The sequence below is a fragment of the Heliangelus exortis genome, chromosome 20 (genome assembly GCF_036169615.1).
Source record: "Heliangelus exortis chromosome 20, bHelExo1.hap1, whole genome shotgun sequence".
NCBI lineage: Eukaryota > Metazoa > Chordata > Aves > Apodiformes > Trochilidae > Heliangelus > Heliangelus exortis.
The window spans coordinates 10,328,963-10,352,560 of record NC_092441.1 but is presented as its reverse complement, the minus strand read 5'-3'; the positions used below and the strand labels follow the sequence as shown (position 1 = coordinate 10,352,560).

The window sequence follows — 23,598 nt, the reverse complement described above, 5'->3', positions numbered from 1 at the left end:
ACTTTATTTGTAGGGGTTAGTTCTGACCTCCTGCAACAAGTAGCTTCACCCAAGGGGTGGAAAAATCGCATTTTTCGTTTCCAAAAATCACTTCAGGAACCAAATACAGATTGTTTTAATTCTTTTAATTTTTTTTTTATTATTATTTTAGCAACTTTTTAAACCCCAGTTCCCCTCGGAGGGCACGAAATGCCACGTCCTCAAGCACCCCATTTATTTCTATGTCCCTTCCCTCCTTTTAATTCCCCAGCCGTTATTCCATCTCCCCATCAGCTCCACAGCACCCTCTTCCTCTCTGCCCCGGCTGCCACATCAAACTCTACATTTTTAAGTAAAAATGAGCTTAGGGGGCTGCAGAGGACGGAACTGCAGCGCTCAGGGCCGCTTCACCGCCTCAGCCACCGACACCTCAGGTCGGACCGGAGAGGAGAGGGGGGGGGGGGGGGCGGAGAGGTGCGGTTTGTGCATGGCCGTGGCTTCGTCCTCCCTTCCCGGTTCGGCCCATTTGGGCCGAACCGGGAAGGGAGGACGAAGCCACGGCCATCCCAACCCCTTTCAGGTCCCGCCTCACGCATCCAGCGGAAGGTCCGACCCGGAAAGTGTTTGGCGGTCAGGGCGGGCAAGATGGCGGCGCCCGTGAGGTGAAGGGAGAGAGGGCGGCGGGAAGAGCGCTGCGGCCATGAGCGCTGCCGGCTGCTGCAGCCCGCCCCGGGCACTGGCAGGTAAGGCTGCCCGAGGGATAGAGAGATCCCCCGGGGAAGGTTGGAGAAGGAAAGGGAAGGTTTGAGGAGGAAGGGGAGGGTTGGGGGGGTAAAGGCCGGGGCGGGCAGGGCCGGGGTCGGGCTGACCCCAGGGGTGTGAGTAGTCCCCGGTGTTTTTTCCGTGGATTGCCAAGGCAGAGCTTTTATGTATTTTGTAATCCCTCGGGATCCCTCTGCGTGGGGATATATTTGTGGGGTCACGCAGGGCTGTCCTTTTGGGGAGTTTTGACTTTGGTGCTGCTCGGTGCCTGCTTCTTCCTTTCAGTGCTGCTTGTGCCGTTTTGCCTAGATTTTTTTTTTTTTTATTGATAGCATCTGCCCTATATGCTCCAAGTCTTCCAGACCTGGCTGGATGGGTCTTGGAGCAACCTGGTTTGCTGGGAGGCGTCCCTACCCCTGGCAAGGACCTTGAGACTTTACACGAGGTTTAAGGTCTCTTCTCACCAAACCCAGTCTGTGGTTTTATGATACAGAAACAGCCATGGAACAAGAAACTGAAAATGCATCTCTGGGGAGCTGAGGAACCTGGGGGAAAACCCCCAAACCATCAGGGCAAGCCTGCACTCTCAGTTCTTTCACCTGGAGCCTGCAAACCTGGTTCTTCCCCCCTGTGCAGCCCTGGTGCCTCTTTGCTGGGCTGTCCTGCAGTCTGGGTTACAAACAAGTTCAGACAAGGAAGTGGAAGCTAGTGTTCTCTTTTTATTTTTTATTTTTAATAGGATTATTTGTCTGGCACCTGAAGAACACAGGAGCCCGGCAGGTACCGTGCCAGTTTGTGCAGCTGTGCCACGTGGCCAATGACAGATTGATCACATTTCAGTACTTTAACTTTCTCAAACGAATGGTAAGTCAGGGAGTGTATTTTTCCTGTGTTTCTCTTTTAGTTTCTTTTGCTCTATGGGATGAGTCCGAATGGAGATTAGTTGATAAAAATAATACTTTTCCTATCCACTGAGTTTGGATAATTCCGAGCACTTTGTTTTCTGTGTTGCATCAGGGTTAAGCACTTGGCATGTAAAACGTTTGAGGCTGAAGAAATCCTGGTGTAGTGAGGACAGTGCCTTCTGCCTCAGTGAGTCCTCTACCTGACAGGGCAGCTTTCTGGGCTTTTGAAGTTAAGTGCTTGTTTTACATTGAGAACTGTGAAGGGAAATAATATTTATTAAAATGTCAACAAGCAAGTCAAATTTTAGGTAGGAGTCATATAGGTGGTGGATGGAGCTCAGTTGTGGAGGTAGTGTGTTGTGACTGAGGTGTTATCAGTTAATTTGAATCAAAACCCCTGAGCTCATTAGCTTAATTACATTCTGTAGTGTGCTGTTAGGTATGAAAAGAGTTGTAATTACCAATCAGACCCTTGAATCTTATGGCATGTAAGAGGATGGTGGTAAAAGACATATTTTACTTTTTCCTGAGTTGTGTGCTGTTGGTTGTACTTTGGAACTGTATCTGTGACATACAGGTAAGACTGGGTCTTGTAGCTACTGCTCTGACTGCAGGAAGCCTGTACATCTCTTGTTATTTTTTGAATTTCAGTCCTGTGTGAAACAGGGGGTGGATTTCTCTTCCATGCTTCCAGGGACTACCAGCACTTATCAAATTATTTTTGCCCCTTATTGATTAGAGCTGTAGTCACATCACTCATGAAGAGCTGAAAATTTATAGATCCCTCTACCTCGTTGTGATTATTAATGTGTAAATGGTTACTTCATAGTTCAGTCTGTTTATGCCTGTGACTTGTACTTGAAATACGGAGAGTGTTTTAAGAAAAAAATTTGGAAAGATAAGGAAAGCTAAGTGCTTGTGTCCTTACTTTGTGGTTTGTTTGTTTGTTTCTTCTGTAAAAGTTCTAAAAGAGAGGAAGCAACTGTTTCCTAACTTTCAATATGTGGTCGTTTGAATTCCTGTCAAAAATCATTAAATCTGGTAAATGAACTGAAGTTTGGGTAAACAACAGTAGCCTGGTGTGGGAGATGATTTGATATCATAGGAGGTAGATTGTTTTCTGGCAATTTTCTACTAATTTTTTTTTGTATCTTAGAGATACAAAAAGTTTAGTACTTACAGTTGGAGGCTGGAGCTGTTAAGGGGATGTGTGTACCTCTGGTTTAAAGGTGAAATGGTTGTGAATATGAATAGAGTTTGCTGTTGAAAGTACACGGGAGGAAATAGCTTTATGCAGAAGGAATTCCTCAAGCCTAAGTAAACGTTATTAATGCAGTCGTGAAATGAAAAGCTGCCTTTGTAATGTCTTGTTCAGACATTGTTTGGAAACATTTTTGCATGTGAATAAAGTGTTTGAAATTCAGGCTTACTCAGTTATGTCATCATGGGAAGTGATCTTCCTAACAGTAGGAACAATGTAGCAATATAATTGGTGGTGTTAATAGCTTGAAATGGACAGAAATATCTTCTTAACTGTTCTTCTTAACATTTCCCATTCTATTTAGTATGTAACACAACACAACAGAGACCTCAGCCAACGAGCCAAACCTAAGTCAGATCCACTGGCATCTCCTTTCCGGGAGCCTCAGCAGCTGGATCAAGAGAAGAAGATTATACACAAGATTAGACCCATTTCACCTGTTCATCAGCCTTTGTCTGAGACACCAAGCAGAAATGAGTTGAGGGAAATGAAGTCAGCTGCAGAAGCTGAAGGCTCAGTCACAGCAGTAGGAGCAGAACCCAAAGAAGACAGACAGTGGAAAGAAATGAAGCTTCGGATGGATGATTTGCCAGGAATTTTGGCACGCCTGTCCAAGATCAAGCTTACAGGTACAACCAGTCATTTTTTTCTCTTCTGTGCATCCTGTTTGATAACAGAGTTCCTGAGGAGGTTTCTGTGATGATTCCCACTTTACTGATGCAAAGTACCTGGGTCAAATTCACCAAAATGGTTGCAGGGAAAATGTGTTTTATGCAAGCTTTGGAAGTGTTCCCATTAATTTTTTTTCAAAAACAGTGAGGAGGAGTTTGCAATGTATTGTCAACTAGCTTTTGGGAATCAAAAGCAAGCCAGGTGTGTGTACAAAAATATGATAAAACTGGATTAGGAAGAGAATTTACAAGCATTGTATTACGTATTTAAGTTTGCTCGTGCTCCAGCTTATTTACCTACCTTTCAGTTTCATACTGCTTATTGTGAAATTAATATTAAAAGTACCCATCTACAGATAATGTGATTAATTTGCTACTTTATAAAGGAAAATGTTTGAGTGTGACCAATTAAAGTTTTTAAATTAAGACACAATTTACTTTTCTAGACAATGATAGTGTTGTTACTTCAAGCCAGAAGCTTGCCTTGTAACCTAGCTATGTTATTCCCTTATTCTAGTAGTAATACTTAACAATTATAAATTACTTCTTTGTTAAGAGGTAGTGCTTTATATTCTTTTATCTATAAGGAAACTCTCTAATGATCTGACAGAAGACTTACATCTTGTCTGTGCCTGGGCCAAGAAATATAGTTTCCTAAGTCCCTGCTGTGGTGCTCTCTCCAGTGGGTGAAACAAATTCCTGATAACAAAACTGTTAGTCTTTGCTGTAACAACTTGTTATCATAAAAATCCTGACTTCAGTTTCCTTTTTGAAACTGTCTTGCGAAATAACTCTTCATTGTTTGTTTCTCCATGGAAAAATGGTACCACCCATGTACAGTGCACAATGATTATTTGAATTTTCCCCTGATAAAAAGGTTTATAGCTCTCAGTGTTAATGAGATGCCTCATGTTTTGGACTTGGCAAAACTGATCTTGTCTGGATCAGTTTTGTGTAGCTCTTTGATTTTTAAATAATTTATTTTTATTTTTAAAGAAAAATAATTTCTCTAAAGACGGTTTTTAAGGTTACAAATGACACACAGCTCCATTCCTTTCACCCGTGAAGGTCTGATAGATCTCATATCCTGTGTGGGTTCTTTGGCAGGCTCTTTATTTATACATTTTCGAGTATGAAATAACAAAAAAACAAACTCTGCATTATGCTAAAATGGGACTTCCTTATGCCCTTTCCTTTTCCCACTGCTGTGAAGTGAAGAGAATGTTTGTTTGTATTCTGAACTGTAATTCACCTTTGAAAGGAAATGAGTTTAGTGATTACCATACCCTCCTGCTTCATGTAAACTGCAGCTCTGGTGACTCTGCCTTTAGAAGCTCTGCCTGGCCAACAGGAAAAGATTTTTGTTTATATTCTATTGCCACAGAAACAATAAGGAACTTTTAATTACTTGTCGCATAATCTAGCATTTTGTGTTCAGTTTCCATCCTTTCCTTTCTCTGTGGTGTTCTTGGGCTTCTGTCTGAACAGCTGTGTTGTACCATCCAGGCCCTTGGAAAGCTCATGCATCTGTCTGATCAAAGTTTCAAATTGTGAGTGTCTTTGTTTTTTCAACTTTATCCTAAAATTCATGTGTAGCTCACAACTGGGGAGATGGGAAGGTATGGCAATAGGATGGGATTCTCACTCTAATTTATAATGCAAACACATTGAGATTTTCAGGTTGTCTCATCTTAAACTTAACTTGGAGTTTACCTTTAAGTGATGTTTTACTCTGTGGTCACAGAGGAAAATGAAGGTGAGCTGTGTGCAACAACACAGGAAAATGAAAGCAGAGCTTAAAACAAGGAGTAAAAGGATAATCTAAAGCTGAATTGGTTTGCTTTGTCTTGGCTTCTTTTTAATAGGACATAAAATATGGCACAGTGGTTCACATGCTATAAATACAAATGCAGGGGTTTGTAAAGGCAGATCACTTTACAATAAAGCTGAAGGAGAATATAAAGAAAACTGTACACTGTAGATTTTCAAAGACTCTTTTCATGCTGGAAACATCATCATTCACTCATTTTTGTCACCAATCCATTAGCATTTTCTTTTTCATTAGCATTGAAATTGGAGACAAGTGTCCCTTGTTAAGTTTTGTTAAAGCCAAATATGTTTAAAAGACTGAAAATTAGGTTTAGGCTGAGATCATAAGTTTAAACCCTGGCTTCTTTTTGAGGAGCTTATATAATGCCAACTCTCATCAACAAATCTTGAAAGGATCAATTCCATCTATTATGCAATAAGGTGAAGTTAATTTGGCCCCTAAAGCACTAAACTAATGGGGATTAAAAAACAAACAGAGTCAATGACCTCACTCCCTTGATGTGATCTCAATTAAATATACTTTTCTTCCATGAGGGAAGTGGAAGGGTAAATTATTTCTTCTACAGTAAAAGAAAATAAACTTCCCAATCCAGGGGGAACATTTTCTTATTATTTACTCTATGGGGTTGCTCTGGAATTGCTGGCAATGAGGGAAGCAGGGAATGCCTCCTGTGCAGAGCACTGCCAAACAACCCCTCATACCTGTGCCAGTGGGAGAAGTGAGAGGATGTGCTGCAGTCTTTTTTTAATGAGATCCTGATAAGTCACTCTGAAATGACTGGCTAAAAGTAATCTGGAAAATCAATGGAGACTTTTAATTAGTGCTCTAGCTGTACAGTATTAGAATTTCTCTGAGGTCAGGGTAATGGTAATGTTACACTGACTGTTTGCCAATCTGCTCCACCTTTCTTCTACAGTAAATGAGTTGGTGTTTTCTCATAATAAATTGGTGTAAAGTGCACTCTAAGATAAGTTTTAATTAAATCCTTGTCTAGAAGTGAACCTGTGATTTATTATGCAAAAAAAAAAAAAAAAAAAAAAAGAATGCAATCACTCTTAGAAATGCAAACACCACCACTGCTTCACTATAGTCTTTTCCATGTGTTTTTTTAACTCTGCTGGTTTAAACCTACACATTTCACATTTCTCTGCTAAGAAAGACCTGAGAGTTTTAAAACCAAGATGCTGATCTTGCCATTTAATAAATGGGGTCCAGTCTTTCAGAAATGATAAGTACCTGCCTGCCTGTGTGGGGTTACAGAATCTGTGGTTACTTCACAGCTTCTTGGAGGAGAAAGGCTTCGTTGTAGCTTCATTGTATTTTAGAAGTAGCTGACTGGGCCACAGCAAGAGCCAGGGGACTTGGCATCAGGCAGAGACTAAGCATTCCCAGCCACCCCAGGGCTAAATAATAGTGTTTCTCATACTGTTATTTATGTTATTATAATAATATTCAGTTGTCAATTTATTTTACTACTTAGAGGAAATTTTTGATGAGCATAAGTTTTCTTCACTGCCTTTTTAGGATTAAATCCTAAGGTTCTTATGCAGTTCTTCAAATTAGCACTTTGCATGTGCATCATTGCTGGCAGGTCTTTGCCATGACATTTAGTTTGTCATCTCAAGTAACACTGCTTAGGAGATAATCCAGGTATTTTCAGTCAGCAAAGGTTATTTATTTGTCATTTAACTTCAGACAAACCAGAGACTTTGTAGGAATCAGGAAGATAAGAGCATTTGGGTGCTTTGATTTGAGCTAGCTGACTTCTGGAACCTGTAACTACATGCAAAGTATTATTCAAATACTTTCTGTTTAGTAGCTGCTAATTTTAGATTGTAAGATTCAAGGTCATGACCAAGATGCTCAGTAATATGCTGACTTGTATAGAACAAGAAGTTTTTCATGTTGTCTTATTTGTTGCCAAAAGTTAGGTCTGTAAGATGGTATTTGGGTAATTACAGTATTAGGATTGAGACTTGTGGAGTTTTCATTTTTAAGGATGTGATTTGCAATGCTGTATTAAAGTTTTGATTCTGGATGACAAACCTGGAATGGAGTTTTATTGGAGTTTTATTAACCCACTCAAGTTTTGAGGCCTTTAAATGACACAATTGTGAGATGGGAACTGTGAGCAGATACTTGTACAGTGAAGTTCCTGGCCAGCAACAACCTGCACACCCTGTGCCTCCTTTTAGCTTTCTACACCATGGAAAATTAACTCTTCCTGTTACAACTTAATATTGTGCATGTCTCTCAGGTCAGGATTTATTTTTTTTTGTTACTGTTTTTCTTCCATATTACACTTTGCAGTGGCATTAGAGTTACTGGAACAAAAGTATCTCATGTACATGCTGCACAAGGCAGTTTGATCCTGCAGCAAATCCACAGAACAGGGAACACAGGCATAACTTTTCTTCTCACATCTTTTACTAATGTGCTGATGCTTTTGGGTTTCTCATTTCATCCCTTGCAGCTTTCCTTCTCATCTTTGCCTTCTTTATGTAGAGTATTAGTATTAATTTTATTCAGTTCCTGGAGCTGCTTTGATCCATCAAACTAGTCAAAAGTTAATCTGCAAAAGGGTTCTTACAGGGCTTAAAAACTTTAATTCTGGTGGTATGTAGGAGCTGGTTCCTTGTTGATGCCTTGACCTGTGCTCTCTCTTGCATTGCAGCTCTGGTTGTGAGCACTGCCTCTGCTGGCTTTGCCATGGCCCCAGTCCCTTTTGACCTGACCTGTTTCCTGCTTGCCTCCCTTGGAACTGGACTGGCATCCTGTGCTGCCAATGCCATCAACCAGGTCAGTCCATCTGCACCACAAACTGGTGGTGTCCTCCTGGCTCCTGAGATGCTGCAGAGGAGTGTCAGGGGCTGGCTGGGAGGAGGGCTGTGCCTTCAGCTGCCCTGGGAGTGCTGAGCCTCTAAAACTGACACCACAAAAGGAATTTGTGGTGAGAATTAAAGTGGAGTTGCTAGGCACAGTGTGTTTGTTCAGAATTGAGTTGATGAGGTTTTAAGCCTCCCAATAATAATGTTTATCTTGATAATACCAAGCCTGGGTCACTGAAAATGTTGTAAGAAGAAGTAGGTAATTGGAGTATAAGAATAGGTATTGGGTTGGCCTTATGGGCCTGGTTCCTTGGCTGCATTATTGCATGACCTTGTCAGATCTGTTCAGAGAACAGCTCACAGCAGCTTGCTAAACAAAGTGGGACTTAGTTGGGGTTTGAGCTTCTTTCCAGGCTTGAATCTGAGTATCTCCTGTGCATCTACAAAATGTATTGAAAAATCTCCATTGTGTGGCAGTTGTTTCCTGCTGGAGGTGTTCCAGGTGCTTGAACTGGAGCTTTCTTTCATGTGTGAACATGTCTGTGGAGCTTGGTGCAGATCTCTCAGCTCTCCTGCAATCCAGCAGCAGTTGCTGGTAGTTGCTCTTCCTGAGTCCCAAAGGAGAGCCTGATTAACAACCAGGTTACAACACTTGTGTTGAGTGGAGTTACAGAGCAAAGTAGCAGCCATGGGCACTGGCAGTTGCTGGAAAATGAAGTGACCACAGCAGTGACAAGTTTGATAGCAGCTTAGGGCTGCAGGAATCATTTGGGAGATGGAGGGGCTGAGTCCTGGGACCCTGAGGATGGAATTGGGTGTCCAGGTTTCCTGTGAGCAACATCCCAGGGTCACTTGGATTGAGTTGGACTCTTAGGTGCTTCAAGGTGTAACCATCATGGTTATAGACACCTGATGTGCTTTTTGAGGCTGCACCTGTGAGCAGACCTCTTGCTCAGGCTGAAGTAAGGTACAGAGTTTACTGGTTCTTTTCCTTGAGCTTAAAATTGGGGTAGGCAGCCTCCTGTCTGTTTGCTCTGCAAGGTAAGAAGGCTGCTGCATGATATTTTTTTTGTTGCTTGGAAATATTTTCTTAGCCTCCCTAATTTGAAAACACCTTGGTAGCCATGAAAAGTAATTTTAAGAAAGTCACATTGTTTTCTGAAGTACATATTTGGTTATCATGTACACATTTTTCATATAAAGTCTGGGTAGAAAAGCTGTTATAATGAAGCTTCCTTGGTTTTGATACAATTTTCTGTAGGTTTCCCCTCCCTTTTTCCCTTTACCACATTAAAAATATTAAAAATTCATTTTGTGTTATTAATCCTTTGAAGTATTTACTGCCATTTACTTCCAACTTTGTGGGTACTGCTGAACTGAGAGGAGAATGGTTTCTTGTTTAGAGACTCGTGTGCAATTTGTCTTTTGATAGATCTTCCTAGAGGTGGTATTCATGCACAAATAATTGGTTTTCTTTGTTTCAGCTTCCATGTGTTGCTGCTCAGTGTTGTGTTTTGTCTCAAAAGCAGCCACAATTTAAACTCTTGGAAGGCACTTTTCATATTCTTGCTTTTAAAAATCTTCAGATACTTGGCAGTAGCAGGAATCCTGTGCCAGTTTGACACTGTTGAGGCTTGTTGGGATGGGAAAGGAAAGTTAGGAGTGCAATAACTTGATGCTTAAGCTCCGAATGCAGGATTTACTCACTGCTCTCTCACTCTAGGAGCAGTTTATCATATACCCTTAAACAGAGAAACTTCCTCCAGCCTCCCAAGGTGTAAAACTGCCTTTCACAATCTCAGCTGAGGGCTTCAGGTTTGTGTACTCACTCATGTTGAGCCACTTGCCTGTGCAGACAGACCTTATGCCAACTGCTCTGAGTAATGATCCCAAAGCAGCATTTGCTAAGCCTTGCTGATTTTCCAGCACCTCTGTGATCCATAGGTTTTTCCCCATATAGATATTTAGCTCCATCTCAGAATGGATTGTGTTTTTTGTTTTTTTTTTTTAAATGTCAACACCCCTTTTAGGTCCTTCAGGGTTCAGGGTGGAAAACAAAAGCTTCCTACCTTCTAAACCTTCATGGCAGCTGCTCTGAGCAAGGACCCTAAAGCAGCAGAGTTGGTAACAAAGCAGCAGGCCAGGGCTGTGACCTTGTTTCTCACTGGTTCAGTCCCTGAGGGTCCTTTTCCTGATGTTGCTGCTGGTGCCGTGTCCGCCTTGGCTGGGAATTGAATTTTTGAGAAATCCTGTCAGCTTGCAGCTCTCTCTCAACCTTTGGGAAGGAGCCCCTTTGACTTGGAACTTCCTTTATTGCTACTTTGCTCTGTCCCTTGCTCCCCATACACATCCTCTCCTCTGGCAGCTCATGACTCACGTTTCCCTCCTTGCTCCTCGCTGGCCCTCGAGGACCTTTGGATGTGATCGCCGCCTTTCCGCTTCCCCTGCTGCCATAAATCTGGACATCTTTAAGGGCAGCTCCTCTTTCCCACCCCTCATCACCCTGATAAATCTGAGTTCAGGATTTACAATCCTCAGATACGTCGTGGGAAGGTAAAGTGTTGATTGTGTCAGATTGTTTCCCCGTGATTTAGGACAGGATGTGAGGAGGCTGATCCCGTGGAAAGGGGATGGAGGTGCTGTAATAATCATGGAAGGATTGATACTGATTTTTAACTGTTCAAATTCTGGGGGTTGGGGTTTTTTGCCTTCTCTCAATCACTTCATTTTAGCAATCTGGTAGGAGCTGAGGACAGTTCACCCCAGTTGGGTTTTGCTGAATGAACTATTTAAGTTGAATTAACTGGGGAAGGGAGCCAGGACTGTGCTAAGTAATGCAGAGAGACCAAGAAATCATGGTTTATTTCTTTACAGAGTTGGTCTAAAGTAATCTTTTAATTCTCACTTGATCTCTTGCATCCAGACAGCTGTATATTAGACTTAAAACATGTTTTTTTTTCCTAACCACAAGAAATAGAAAGTTAGAAAAATTTACTGAAGTGGAGGTGCTTGTTCCTCTTTCTCTGTCCTTAACAAGAAAGCAATAATAAAAACATGTGAGTTGGCAACACTGTATTTTTGCATTGTTTACAAGGACAATCTGGATGTATATCAACAAAAGGCATGAATTTATAAACATGTTTCATAACTGGTAAATTTTAAGTTCTAGCAGTACTTTCTGGTGTAAGCAGAAATTATTATTTTTATGACAATTCTGAGAAACTGTATTATGTTTATGATAATGATTTTTTTCCCCCCAAAATTAGAGTAAAAAAGTTGTGTTATAAAATATAATGGAAAATACAGCCAAAAAATACTTATTCATGGGCTTGAAGTGGGGGGAAACACGGTGCTTGTTCTGTGGCAAGGTCTGTTTGATTCTAGAAACATTTGTGTAGACAGTGTCAAGAGAAATATCCTGGAATAATTTATGTTAGACAGTAGTTTGATAGAAACAGAATCTCTCAGGCTGGTGGAAAATGTTATGAATTCCAAGGATCTGGATAAATATCAGAGGGTCCGTGGCTTTTCCTCTGGAGTGTGTCAGGGCTGTGGGCTGCAAGGGAGTAAACTCCTGCTGGAAGGTGCCAAAGAAAAGATAGGGTTTTATTTCTCTAGTCTGTTACCAGCAGTTCTGCTTCTGGCTCACTCCTTGGTATCACAATACTTCAGAGTTGTACTTCACACCTAATCCAGCATTTTAGTGGCACGTTAATCCAGCAGTCCCTGGGTCTCTTCCACATCACACAACACTGCATTACATCCCTCAGCCCTTCAGGACTGTACTACAACATGTCACCACTTTTCACTCCCACCTGCTAAAACTGCTATCTTCTCTTTTTTTTTTTTTTTTTTTTTTAGCTTTTTCTCATGGTGCTCTTTCTTTTTTCCATCACTGAAGTAACTGAAAATTATCTGGGACAGGTGTTCTTTATTGGTGTTCCAACTTTTCAAAATAATCTGTATTTTTACAGTCGTTTTTAATTGGGGAAAAAAAGTATCACTTAATGCATTACCAAGGAATAGACTGAGACACGTTTTTATTGTAACATTCCTAAGCTAGCCCAAACCTGGAAAATCTCATTAGAAGTGATCAATCTTATTAACTGCAGTTATGGTAAGGAAATGGAAATATCTTCTGGAGTTTCCTCCTGTAAACACTTCATGTAAACCTTGAGTAAAGCAAATAATTATTCCTAGCATGTCACATTTTTATACTGATCACTTGTCTGCCTCTTTCAGTGTTCTCTGTTGGTATGAACACATAAGAAGGTGTGTTTTATCTTAGTTTTGTTCCTTATAAATGACAAAAAAAAGAGCATTAAAACTCATGGGTTTCAGATTGGTGAAGGCCAATTTTTCAGGGAATTTTTCCCCATGCTGTACTGATGCTGTTGTAGAAATGGAGTGGGAGAAAAAGTTGATAAAATTCTGCTCTTTCATAGCTTTGGTTTTTTGATGATTTTTGGAAAGCTGTCTCAAATTTCAAGGAGTTGTCTTACATTTACATTATGGAGAAAATGTCATTTTTGAGACTTCTGAGATTGCCTCTGATTTATGGAAGAGGAGATAAAACATGAAGAGATGTTTACAACACAATACACAGCATTAAAATGTTAAAGGAATCACATGCACGTTTTATATGTCAAGTACAGCCTTCTGTAACTGCAGCACAGTTAAAAAGTGGGAGAGAGCTATAAAGATGAAAGCAGGATGTTTAAAATGGTTTGAGTTTAATAACCAAGAGATAAAATGATGTGGTTGGATTTGACTGATGGTACCCTGAAAAGGAAGCAGACTGGACTGAATATCTTAGCTGAAGTTAACTGGAAATAAGGAATACAGGAAGTATCTTAAACAGAGTGAGAGAACAACTGGAAGAACAATCACTGTCCCCGTCCCTTTAGGGTCTGATCTGATGGCTGTGGTTTGCTCTTGATGTCATCCTCTCTTAGAATCACAGAATGGGCTGGGTTCGAAGGGACCTCAGAGCTCATCAAGTCCAACCCTTGCTCCACTCCCCCCGTGGTTCCCAGCCCATGGCACTGAGTGCCACATCCAGGCTCTTTTGAAATAGCTCCAGGGATGGAGAATCCACCCCTTCCCTGGGCAGCCCATTCCAATGGCTGAGCACCCTCTCCAGAAAGAAATTCTTTCTAATGTCCAACCTAAACCTCCCCTGGCACAACTTGAGACCTCTTGTGCCCTCTTGTCTTGCTGAGAGTTGCCTGGGAAAAGAGCCCAACCCCCCCCTGGCTCCAACCTCCTTTCAGGGAGTTGGAGAGAGTGATGAGGTCTCCCCTGAGCCTCCTCTTCTCCAGCCTCAACACCCCCAGCTCCCTCAGCCCTTCCTCACAGGACTTGTGCTGGATCCCTTCCCAGCCTCCTTGCTCTTCTCTGGACCTGCTCCAGCACCTCAATCTCCTTCCTGAGCTGAGGGGCCCAGAACTGGACACAGGACTCAAGCTGTGGCCTCCCCAGGGCTGAGCACAGGGGCAGAATCCCTTCCCTGGACCTGCTGGCCACGCTGTTCCTGAGCCAGCCCAGGATGATCCTTACAAGTGCAGATGTTGCGGGTGGGAAGGATGGGTTTGGTGTTAAAATAAAGGGGTGAAATTAAGGATCTGAGCTCATTTGTCAGCCTGTGGACCCTGTTTGTGATCCTTCTGTGTTAGGACAAACTCTGATGGTCGTTTGGATACTGCAGGGATGGGCCTGAGGCTAAAGTCAAACCAGAGTGGCTTCTCCTCCAGTTCCTAATCCACTTCATATCTCCATGCTTCCAGAAGGAGAGCTGTATGCAGTCGTAAACTTTTGGGATATTTTGCTCTTTTGTGTTGACTTGATTGACCAGCATTCCCAAAGCAACTTTAAAAATGCTAAAAAAAGAACAAGCATATTTAGATAAGTAAATACAGCCCCATCTCCCAGAGGAGGGTCAGCTGAAGCTTACAAACATAGAAGCATTTTAAAATGTTCATCTTGCCTCTTGCCTGCACATGAATCATAGAATTGTGGAGTGGTTTGGGTTGGAAAGGACCTTAAAGATGATCCAGTTCCACCCCCCTGACAGGGCAGGGACACCTCCCACTAGACCAGGTTGCTCCAAGCCCCATCCAACTGGCCTTGATGACTTCCAGGGATGTTGGAAGTCAACATTTTTACAGATGTTCTGGCAAACAGGGGTTTATCAGCAATACTTAGACTGTAGGAAATGAATCAGGTAAAGTGATGCCATTCACACCCCCAGAGGCCAAGCAACAGCATCATCAGCTGGAGTCATGCTGGTGTGCTTGTGTTCCTGGGCTCAAACAAGTCCATGTTTGTTGGGTGGTTGTAGTTTTCTGAAGTAGCTGGTGCTTAAGGTCACATAATGGGATGGAAGGAGTAGGAAAATAGAAGTTTTAGGGGTTTTTGAATCTTGAAGTAAAGGTTATGCACGTGTGGTGCTGATTGTCCAACACCTTGTTCCTATCTCAGAATATATTGGCTGTAACTTTTTTAGCATGCTGGGCCACTAAAAATTGTAATTCATTTTTCAAGGAGGGGAAAAAAAAACCCAACCAAACCATGAGGAATTAGTTACTCTGAACACCTGTGGTGTTGGGAGCAGGCTGCTTGGGAGATGTGCCATTGGCTTCCATGGTGGAGCAGAATCTTCTTATCAAATCCACATTTTGTTTCAGGCTTGTCAGGCACTAACAATGATGATTTTATGTGAATGAGGTGCAGCATCTGAAATAATTTTGAAGTATTAACTGTTCTTCCCCCTGTTGGCCCCCACCCCATCAGGCAGTTTTGGTGAGTGAGAAGGAATCCGGGAGGTTTCTGTGTGGTTGGGTCCCACTGATTTTGGGATTTCAGAGTTTTTTTACTTGTATCTTGTGTTTTCTGCAAATTCTGTGAATATTCTGCTTTCAACTTGATCGGAGGCTCTGCAATGCTTCTTGTTTCCCAGTTTCCCCATCTGAGAGATTTTTAAGGCAGAGGTTTTAATTATAGAAGTAAAAATGGTTCACGTTGGACTGGGGACCCCAAGGAAACGATTTGCTGTCCGTGGCTGTGAAACCTGATTTTAAAGTGACAGTACTTGTGTTCCTTCCTTCCAGAGAGAGCTGCTGTGGTTTCTGAGATATATAGAGAAATCTACTACAAAGGTTGAAGCAATAGAACAAATCAAACAAGGGTTAAACTGTTGTGCAGAAATTGGTGGATGGAGATAGATGCTTGGATTATTGAAGAAATGGAAAGGAAAAATAGCAGCAGTGTAACAGTCCCTCAGCCCCCTTCCTCTTTATTTCCCCATGAAGAAGTTCAACACTAAAGAGAGCAGCAGTTGTTCCTACTGTGTTCCTCCAGACTAAGTGTGGTTTGGGGTTTTTTTTGTTTGTTTTGTTTTATCTCATCTCATCATGCCTAAACTTTTCTTACCAAATCCATGCTTAATTGAAGGTCTGAAGCCATGGAGTGGGAACTTTTAATGCTGATGCTAATGTTATTAATGTACTCTCATTCAGACCCAGATGGGGGGAGAAGACCTCTGTCAGATCATCCAGCCCACTTCCACTCAATACAGGAGGTTTTTCCCTAGCAAACTCCTCGAGGTCCTGTCTTCTCCACTATTTAAAATCTCCAGAAATGGATTTTGGTTGCTTCTTCCCCATCAGATCACTTCCCTGCTGCATTTGAACGACAGAACCTGTTTTAGATGCCAACAACATTGGTTCCATGCAGCTCATTTGACCCATCAGATAGTGGGGTGATTACTTTAAAGTGATTCAGAGAGAGTTTATAAATGACTTTCCAAGGTTTTGGGTTTCCAGATCATTCCTGGCTAATAGCACCTCTGCCTTCCTGCCTGCCTCCTTCCCCAGCAGCTGCCTGCCAGGCACTGACCCTCTTTTCAGCTGGAAGAGGAGTGTGAGTCCATCAGCCTGCACTCCTGGTTGTTGGGGGGAGATTAACACCTGATGCATCTCTGTCTCTCTCTGAAGTCCCCTTTGTTTTCCCGGAGCAGATTGCCTGCAGCAGGCGGCCCTGCCTTTCATCTGCCCCCCCCAGCGATCAAAAGCTTGTCAGGAGTGGTTATTAAAACCCGGTGTTTAACTCTGGAGAACAGGACTGCTGGTGTTGGAGTCAGCCTGGGATGTAATTTACAGCTTATAATAAATAAAGTGCAACTCTGGAAGTCCATCTTGTCTTCTAAAGTGTGCTGATAGATGCTGCTTTGATATTTTAACTGCTAGGCAACTTTCATTAGTGGGCATGGAAGGTCCTAACTTACAGCTCTGGCAGATGATTCATAATTGCAACACTTGGGTCAAGTTCAGGTGTAGGAATTCTTGGGGTAGGAATGGCTCAGCTTGGGAAGATGTGTTTCCTGAGCACTGAAAATGAGGAGCACTAATGAGAAACAAGCTGTGAAGGACTGATTAATTGGAAATGCAGAGATTATCTTTGGGAAGCATAAATTACTTGACCTACAAGTGAAACTGGATAAAGGATCTCAGAAAACTATTATAAATCAATGCATACTATTGTTGGAAGAAATTATCTTTCCTTGTATGCATATTGGGTGAGTATGGTACATGAAGGGTCTTTGAAAGAAAGTGGATGGCTCCTGATAGCCCTAAAGGGAGGGACACTTGGATGTCAGTCCCCAAGGTGTGATGTTAAACAAAGCCAGTGAGAATAAATACACCTCAGTGCTTTTGCACTACTCTGCCTCCCTCTGTGGCATTAATAGCTAGCATGAAGAGTCAGATTTCAGAGGAGTACACCTCAAAATGTTTTTATTCTCTCACATATATTTCATATATATTAACATCCAACAAAAAGCCCATAAAGAGTGGATAGAAAATTATATTTAATGTTGCACCACCCCTTTCTTGTTCATCATGCTTCTTGATTTGATAAGGATTTTTTTTCTGCAGATGCACAAAATAAATCTGTCCTGTTGTTTGCTATTTTGTGGACAGGGCAATCAGTGGAATCTCTCCCAGGCTGCATTTGTTGCTGAGCAATTTATGTCCTAAAGGACCACCAGAAGGTGGGAGGGATGTTAGGTGGGGTTTTAGGGGCAAGGTGTAACTCTGGGAACTGCAGTCCCTGTGCAGCTGGGACAGTGCAAGGGGCAAGCCCTGTGGTCCTGTGTTTGCTTTGTCCTCAGCTGAAGCTGTCCTTTCCCTGATAGGTATGGCCTGAGAGTGAATATAGAGAGGAATCCTGTTGTTATTCTGAAACACCAGCCTGATGGAGAGAGGGAGACTGCAGAAACTGCTTACCTTGGGTGCAGACAGGAATCCTCCAGGCAATGCATTTTGGTGCTGTGGGGGTTTTGTCTCTAAAGAAACTTAAAGTTTCTCTGGAAATACTGTGGGCAAGTGAGGTAGGGGGAAAAGGAGAAAAAAAAAATTATCAAATGATTAATTGTCAGGAATACTTTGGTGGTGTGGGGTTCCCTTTAGATCCAATGCCAGATTTCCCCTGGAAACCCTGATCACAGGCAGAACAAAGAAATTTCAAAGGACTAAAATGATGGAATGTGGAGAGAGCACTAGACAAAAGGGAAAACCTAGTACTTAATAAGATTTATCTGGCCTTTTGATCCATAGGGGTATTGCCTTTCTAAGCTTAGAAAAGAAATGAAAATAACTAGCTGATAGTTTCTTTGTCAGTCTTTAAATACATGTTTTGATGTGTTCAAAAAACTGAGGAGAATTTTTTGACCAATGCAAGTCATAAATACATACTTGATCAGATAATCAGTGAAATCTCCTTTTCTTTTTGTAACTTATATGCTGTTATATTCATCCTGTTTATTGCCTTGAGTTAGACTCCTGACAGTTTCAAAAATGGCAATCCAGTACCTTGTTTTCTGTGCTGTAGGAAAAATAGCAAGTATGCAGTGAAGTATGACTCAGAAGGGTTAAAGAAAATGATTTCCTGGTTCCCTGAAACAGCCTACCAACACCATTCCTGTAGGGAATAGCTCACTGAAACACAAACCCAGAGCATTCAAACAATCCCTTTCCTTTGGAATTATTTAGGGTTTTCTCTTCAAATTTCCATTGTTAAAAAATACGATGTAAATGCCACGAGTTCAGATTCTACTTTGTCTTCATAATGTTGGGTAGGATTTATGTGCAGTAAAAATGGAATAGGAGTCCTCTTTTCTGTAATTTCATGTGACTGCCACTGTTAACACAGAGTTTTACTCTGGTTTGGATTTGTTACACACTGATCATCAGCTGTGGCTGGGAAGAGTGGAGCTGCCTGGCAGAGCACTGCTGGAGCAAGCACTCAATGTTCTGCTTGTATGGGCTGCAGGACCTTAATTTATTTGCCCTGTGTGGCTTTTGACAATTTTTTTCAAAGCTACAAGATTTTACAGTAAAGCCTAATGGAACTTGATCCTGCTGATCTGGTCTGGCAGAGCTCTGCTACAGGGTTTGGGCAGGCAGGTGTCCCATGGGAGTCATTCCTTGTTGTGACTGAGAGAAGGGAGAGGAGATAGCTCTGGGTTCTGAGGAAAGGGATGAGGAGGGTCCTTGGCACACCTTTTCCTAGGAAAGAGGGAAGGAGCAATTGCTGTGGGTGTTTCCCTCTGAAAGTGGAAAGGATCTTCCCTCTGCAGTTGGTAGGACTGCTGCAGTTGTGAGGCTGATGAAATCCAACATTTTATTTACAATGAAACTCTTGTTTTCTAAGGACTTTCGTGTTGGGAAGCTCAAAGTAACTATTTCTGGTTTCAATGGGGTCTGATACAAAGAGATGCATTTGTAGCAGGCGTTTGGGTGAATGGCTCTCTAGCCCATGGAATAACTGACCCTTGAAAGTCTGATGGCAGTACAGCATGAAATGCTTAATTATTTCAGTCCTTCTGTCCTTGCTCACATCACTCCTTTTTTTCTTTATATAGAATTGAACTGTCCTGGTAGTGTGGCAGAGATATCACAGTGACATAATTCTTTTGATTTTTCCTTCAAATTCCATAAGTAGTTTGTTGGAAAAGCTCTTCTAGGGTTGTCAGGGTAGCAGGTCACTGAGAGCATGATAAAGTGCTCTCTGACAGAAGGGAGGCACCAATAAGTGGGTTTTGGTTCCAGTTTTGAAATATCCCCGTCATAGGCAATAGCAGTCATCTGCTCCTCTGTCAGTGCTGTGGCATTTAAACATTAAATATTTAAAAGTACCATAACAAGTCTTTGAAGTAGAGCCTGGGGATCACAGCAGATACAAGCTACAGAGAATCCTTCCCTTCCTGTCTATGGTGGGAGCACAGGGTTTTATTATTTAATAACTCCATTACAATAATATCTTGAGAGCTGGGTGGTTTTCCAGTGTGAGGAGGTAATGATGTGTGTCCTTGCAGGGTTTGCAGTCTGGGTAGCTCCAGAGTGTGAAAGAATGTGGGTTTGCCTTTAAAATCCAAACCAGTTCTCTGAGTCACGTACTTCAGGTTTTCAGGGGAGCATGGAGGGAAGATGGAAAAGCAAGTTGATTAGTCTGTAGAAATCAAAGAAGGGAGTTATTGTCATGAGAGATGTAGCCTTGAATAGGAACAAGCTGCATGAAGCATGTGAAAACTCCAGGACCATCCATCTTCCTTCTGGACGTGACTTAACTGAACCTTGGAAGTGCTGGAGGAAGTATTAAGATTTGTCAAAGCTTGTGTTTGTGTTGGTAAGGCTACTTGCAAGCCAGCCTGGAGTTTCCTAAAAATCAACACACGTCACATCCTAATAGAAACAAGAAAGTCATTGAGGGTTGATTTATGGTGATTAAAATTCTTACTCATAAAATGCTTTTTAATTTTTCCCTATATTTCTGGTCACGGATTGGGTTGGATGTTGCTTTAGGCACTAGCAAGGTATGTTGCCTGATTCTTGGAAGTGTGCCTGACCTGTGCAAGAGGTTTCCTATACATGATCTGCCTGATTTATGGTAGGATGAGCACATGTGGCATGTACAATATCAATGTTGCCAACACTTGAGGCATTTATTTGTCTGTTGCCCTAAAAGGATCTCCTGTACCCACAGTTGCTGATGTTTGGATTTTTGGTTTCAGTAGATTGGCACCTGATGCATTCCTTTGGAAGGTGTAGAATATACATATATATATATATATGCATATATATATATATATATATATATATATATACTGGCTCCACAATTCCTTGGGTTCTGATGGGAAACAGTGGCCCAATTGCACCAAAGTTCAGCATTGTCCCCAGTGGGATTATAACATTTGTACGAATAGAAAGCTGTAGGAAATTCTTTTTTTTTTATTTTTATTTTATTTGTAGTGTCAAATAGCCATTTACCACTAAGTGACTTTTTAAAGAGGATTCTAAGCATAAGCTCTTTAATGAATGAGTAAACCCCAGTTCTGGGCAATAATCCATTTCTTCTGTTTATTATGAGATCTGCATGGAAACTGAAGGAGGAGGTTAGTTTTTGATACCAAAATCATTAGGTGCACCATCCAGATTAAAGAGCAGAAGACATGTTGGAAGTATCATTAAACTAGGACAAAAAAAAAAAAAAAAGGGACACGTGCATGGAAATGCAAGAGTTATAGCAGCTTAATATAACATAAGCTTTGACTTTAAACCAAACATGTTTGCAAATTGCTGAGGTTTGGTATTCTTAGGTCACTAGAGGCTAACTCTGTCTGGATCTGTATAGATTATGTAAATTTTTGAAGTAAAGCAGACTTCTAGAAGATGAAAATCTGTCCCTATAATCCTCCTTTTAAGACTTGTTTCTTATTACAGTCAAGATTTATGTTGATGCTCCTAACAGAGACATGACAATCTGTTTTAACTTCAGAGAGTATCATAAAGGTGATGGCATTTGAAAGCAGGCTGAGCAGCTCAGCTTCAAACTCATTTTTATGTTCTGAAATTAGATACTTTTAAAAATAATAATCTTTTACAAGATGCATTAGGACTTAGGATGTCTTGTGTTTATTAAAGGGCAATAAAAGCAAAATATTATCTTAGAAGGCCATCCTTTATAAAAATGTTTATCTGAAATGGCCTTAGACAGCCAGGGAACTGAGCTGGAAGTAGAAAATGAAGTTGCAGTGGAGCAGAGACTGTGCTGTGTGTAACTTGCTGCCTGTGCTGGTTGCAGCTTGGTTCCTGAAGCCTTTTTCCCCTCCTTTTTGGCAGGTTCCTGGCAGTGTGCAGGGCAGAGCCTCTGCTTCATCCGGGCTGTCTCTGCTCAGCTCAACTTTCCTCACTCCAAGGAAAGTTCCTGTTGGTTTGTGGATAAGAAGCAGAGAGATGTCTGCAAAGGACAAGTACAGAATATCACCTGGCAGAGTTTCAGTCGTGATGGGGAACTCTTGAACTGTGGTCTGTGTGTTGGCTTTGCATTCTTCATCCTTAATTAAAGTCTTCAGAGCAAGGACCACTCATGGTGGAAATCATTTGTGCCTCCTCTGTAAGATGATGGTTGACTTTAACTCCCTTCTGATCTGGATGTTTCTCAAGTTTCTTTTGAAGTGGGGCCAAGGGGTGATGTAGAGTCTTATGAGTGGGGCAGCTTTGTAGGGAGAGTTAAAATATTTTATTAGAAGTACTGCTAGAGTCAGAGAAAATGGATAACCTATAAAGCACAAGCTTTCTTCAAGTCATCATGCAGATGGGGTTCCATAACTCTGGTCATATCTGGACAGGAATTATCTTGGATTTGAAGAGCTGGTTTTATGCCAGGGTTGTGTAAGAATAAATCAATGGTATTAATGCATTGCCATAATTAGTTTCCGAATAGCATTAAGCAGATGACAGAGAGGCAGAGCCTGGTGAAGGTCTGTAAGAGTACAACTGGCAGGGAGAAGGAGTGGAGGAAATGGTTATTTACTGTCCCTTGTAAACAAGAATGAGAGCTTTTAGGAAAAGACAAGTTAAAAATTAACAAAAGGAGTCTGTTCTTCATGCAGGGTGCAGCTACAGTGGGAATCCTTGCTGCAAGAGGTTTGGAAGGTAGAGGTTTTGGTGCATGTTTTATACATACTTAGTATCTGCTTGGTTCAGTGTTCAGTTTCATTTTGTTTACTATCAAGTTGAATGGCATTGAGACCTACAACTGAACACAAGGTTTAAAAAAGCCCAACAAAAGAACAAACTACACCACCAAAAACCACCAAAACCAACACCCCCCTCACAATAAAGAACAAAAACCAAACCAAACCAAACTGCCACTGAAAATACCAGGAGCTGCACAGCAAGTTGCTTTCTGTCCAAATATCCACCCTATGGTTTCACTTGACCCCCCCTAAAACCTGCTCTGGTTCTGCTGCTGTTACTCCTAACCTTTTGTGCTTGTGTAACCTTTCTTTTCAAGTTTGGGTTTCACTGCAATAGCTTTGGTGGGGGAGTTTTTTGTCTCTTTTGTTGCAGGTTGTACAACTTCTGTGGGGAGGTTTTGTGGTTAAAAACAGAGGTAGGGAAGGCTGATTTTAAGTATTTGTCCCAGTGAGAGAAATAAAAGAAAGAGCCAGGTGCTTGGCTGCTTTGGAGTGAAAGGTACTCAGCACAAATGGCTCTTTGCATTGCTAGAGAACACAAAGTAGTGCTTGGGGATGCTTGTGGAAGATCTGCCCTTTACGGTGGGATATGGAGCAGAACTAGGAGTAAAAATGGTTGGTTAAGTCAAAGAGTAGGCTTCCCCCCTGTTTTCTGTTTAATTCTCTGTTACTGATGAGAGTATCAGATTTAAACTCTGCTTCAGGCAGTTACTGTTGTAGTTTCCCCCTTGCTCCCCTTCCCAAGAAGGTCTCTCCCCGGGGGCCAAAACTGCAGAATATTTCCTTAAGCCACTCTCCATGGGTCAGTGGCTGTTCTGGTGCTGCTTTGGTGATCCATAGATTTCCATGCATAGCTGGGACTCCCCTTAACTTCCAAAGAAACCCCTGGAATAACTTCTCCCAGGGCCTCCTCACCACATACTTTTGGTGGCTGCAGATCTGCAGCCCTGATGCAGAAGATGTTTCCTTCTGTGTCCCCAGAGCTGCTCCATGGGGGGTTCTTGGCAGTGCCTGTGGGATGTGGGGCAGTGGTAGTTCTGCCAGCGACAGTCGTGGTGCTTCAGAAAGTGGCATTAATTGTGATCATGGGGTGTACAGCCCCTCTTTGTGAAATTCAAGTCTTTTTAACATCACCACCTTCAAAGACAATAAAAATTCCAGTCTGCATTTATCTATTCCCCTGTGAGGAGTTACTGCAGTGTATATTGTATCATTCCATGTGAAATTCTTCTGCTTAATAGTCTCATTTATACACAGTTGTCTGAGGTCAGTTTTCCATTTTGCAGTTGTCAAACAGCTGTCAAATTAAGAGACCAGATCCTG

General features: G+C 41.8%; 1 protein-coding gene across 1 annotated transcript in view; it reads left to right on the top strand.

Moving 5' to 3' along the window:
* Window positions 1-537: 537 nt before the first annotated feature.
* COX10 (cytochrome c oxidase assembly factor heme A:farnesyltransferase COX10) overlaps window positions 538-23,598 on the top strand; it is a 96,360-nt gene continuing 73,299 nt past the window's right edge. The window contains exons 1-4 of the mRNA XM_071764497.1: window positions 538-722; window positions 1,481-1,605; window positions 3,212-3,536; window positions 8,084-8,208. Of these exons, the coding sequence (XP_071620598.1) occupies window positions 680-722; window positions 1,481-1,605; window positions 3,212-3,536; window positions 8,084-8,208 (618 nt within the window). The 5' untranslated portion in view covers window positions 538-679. The remainder of the gene's footprint in view (window positions 723-1,480; window positions 1,606-3,211; window positions 3,537-8,083; window positions 8,209-23,598) is intronic.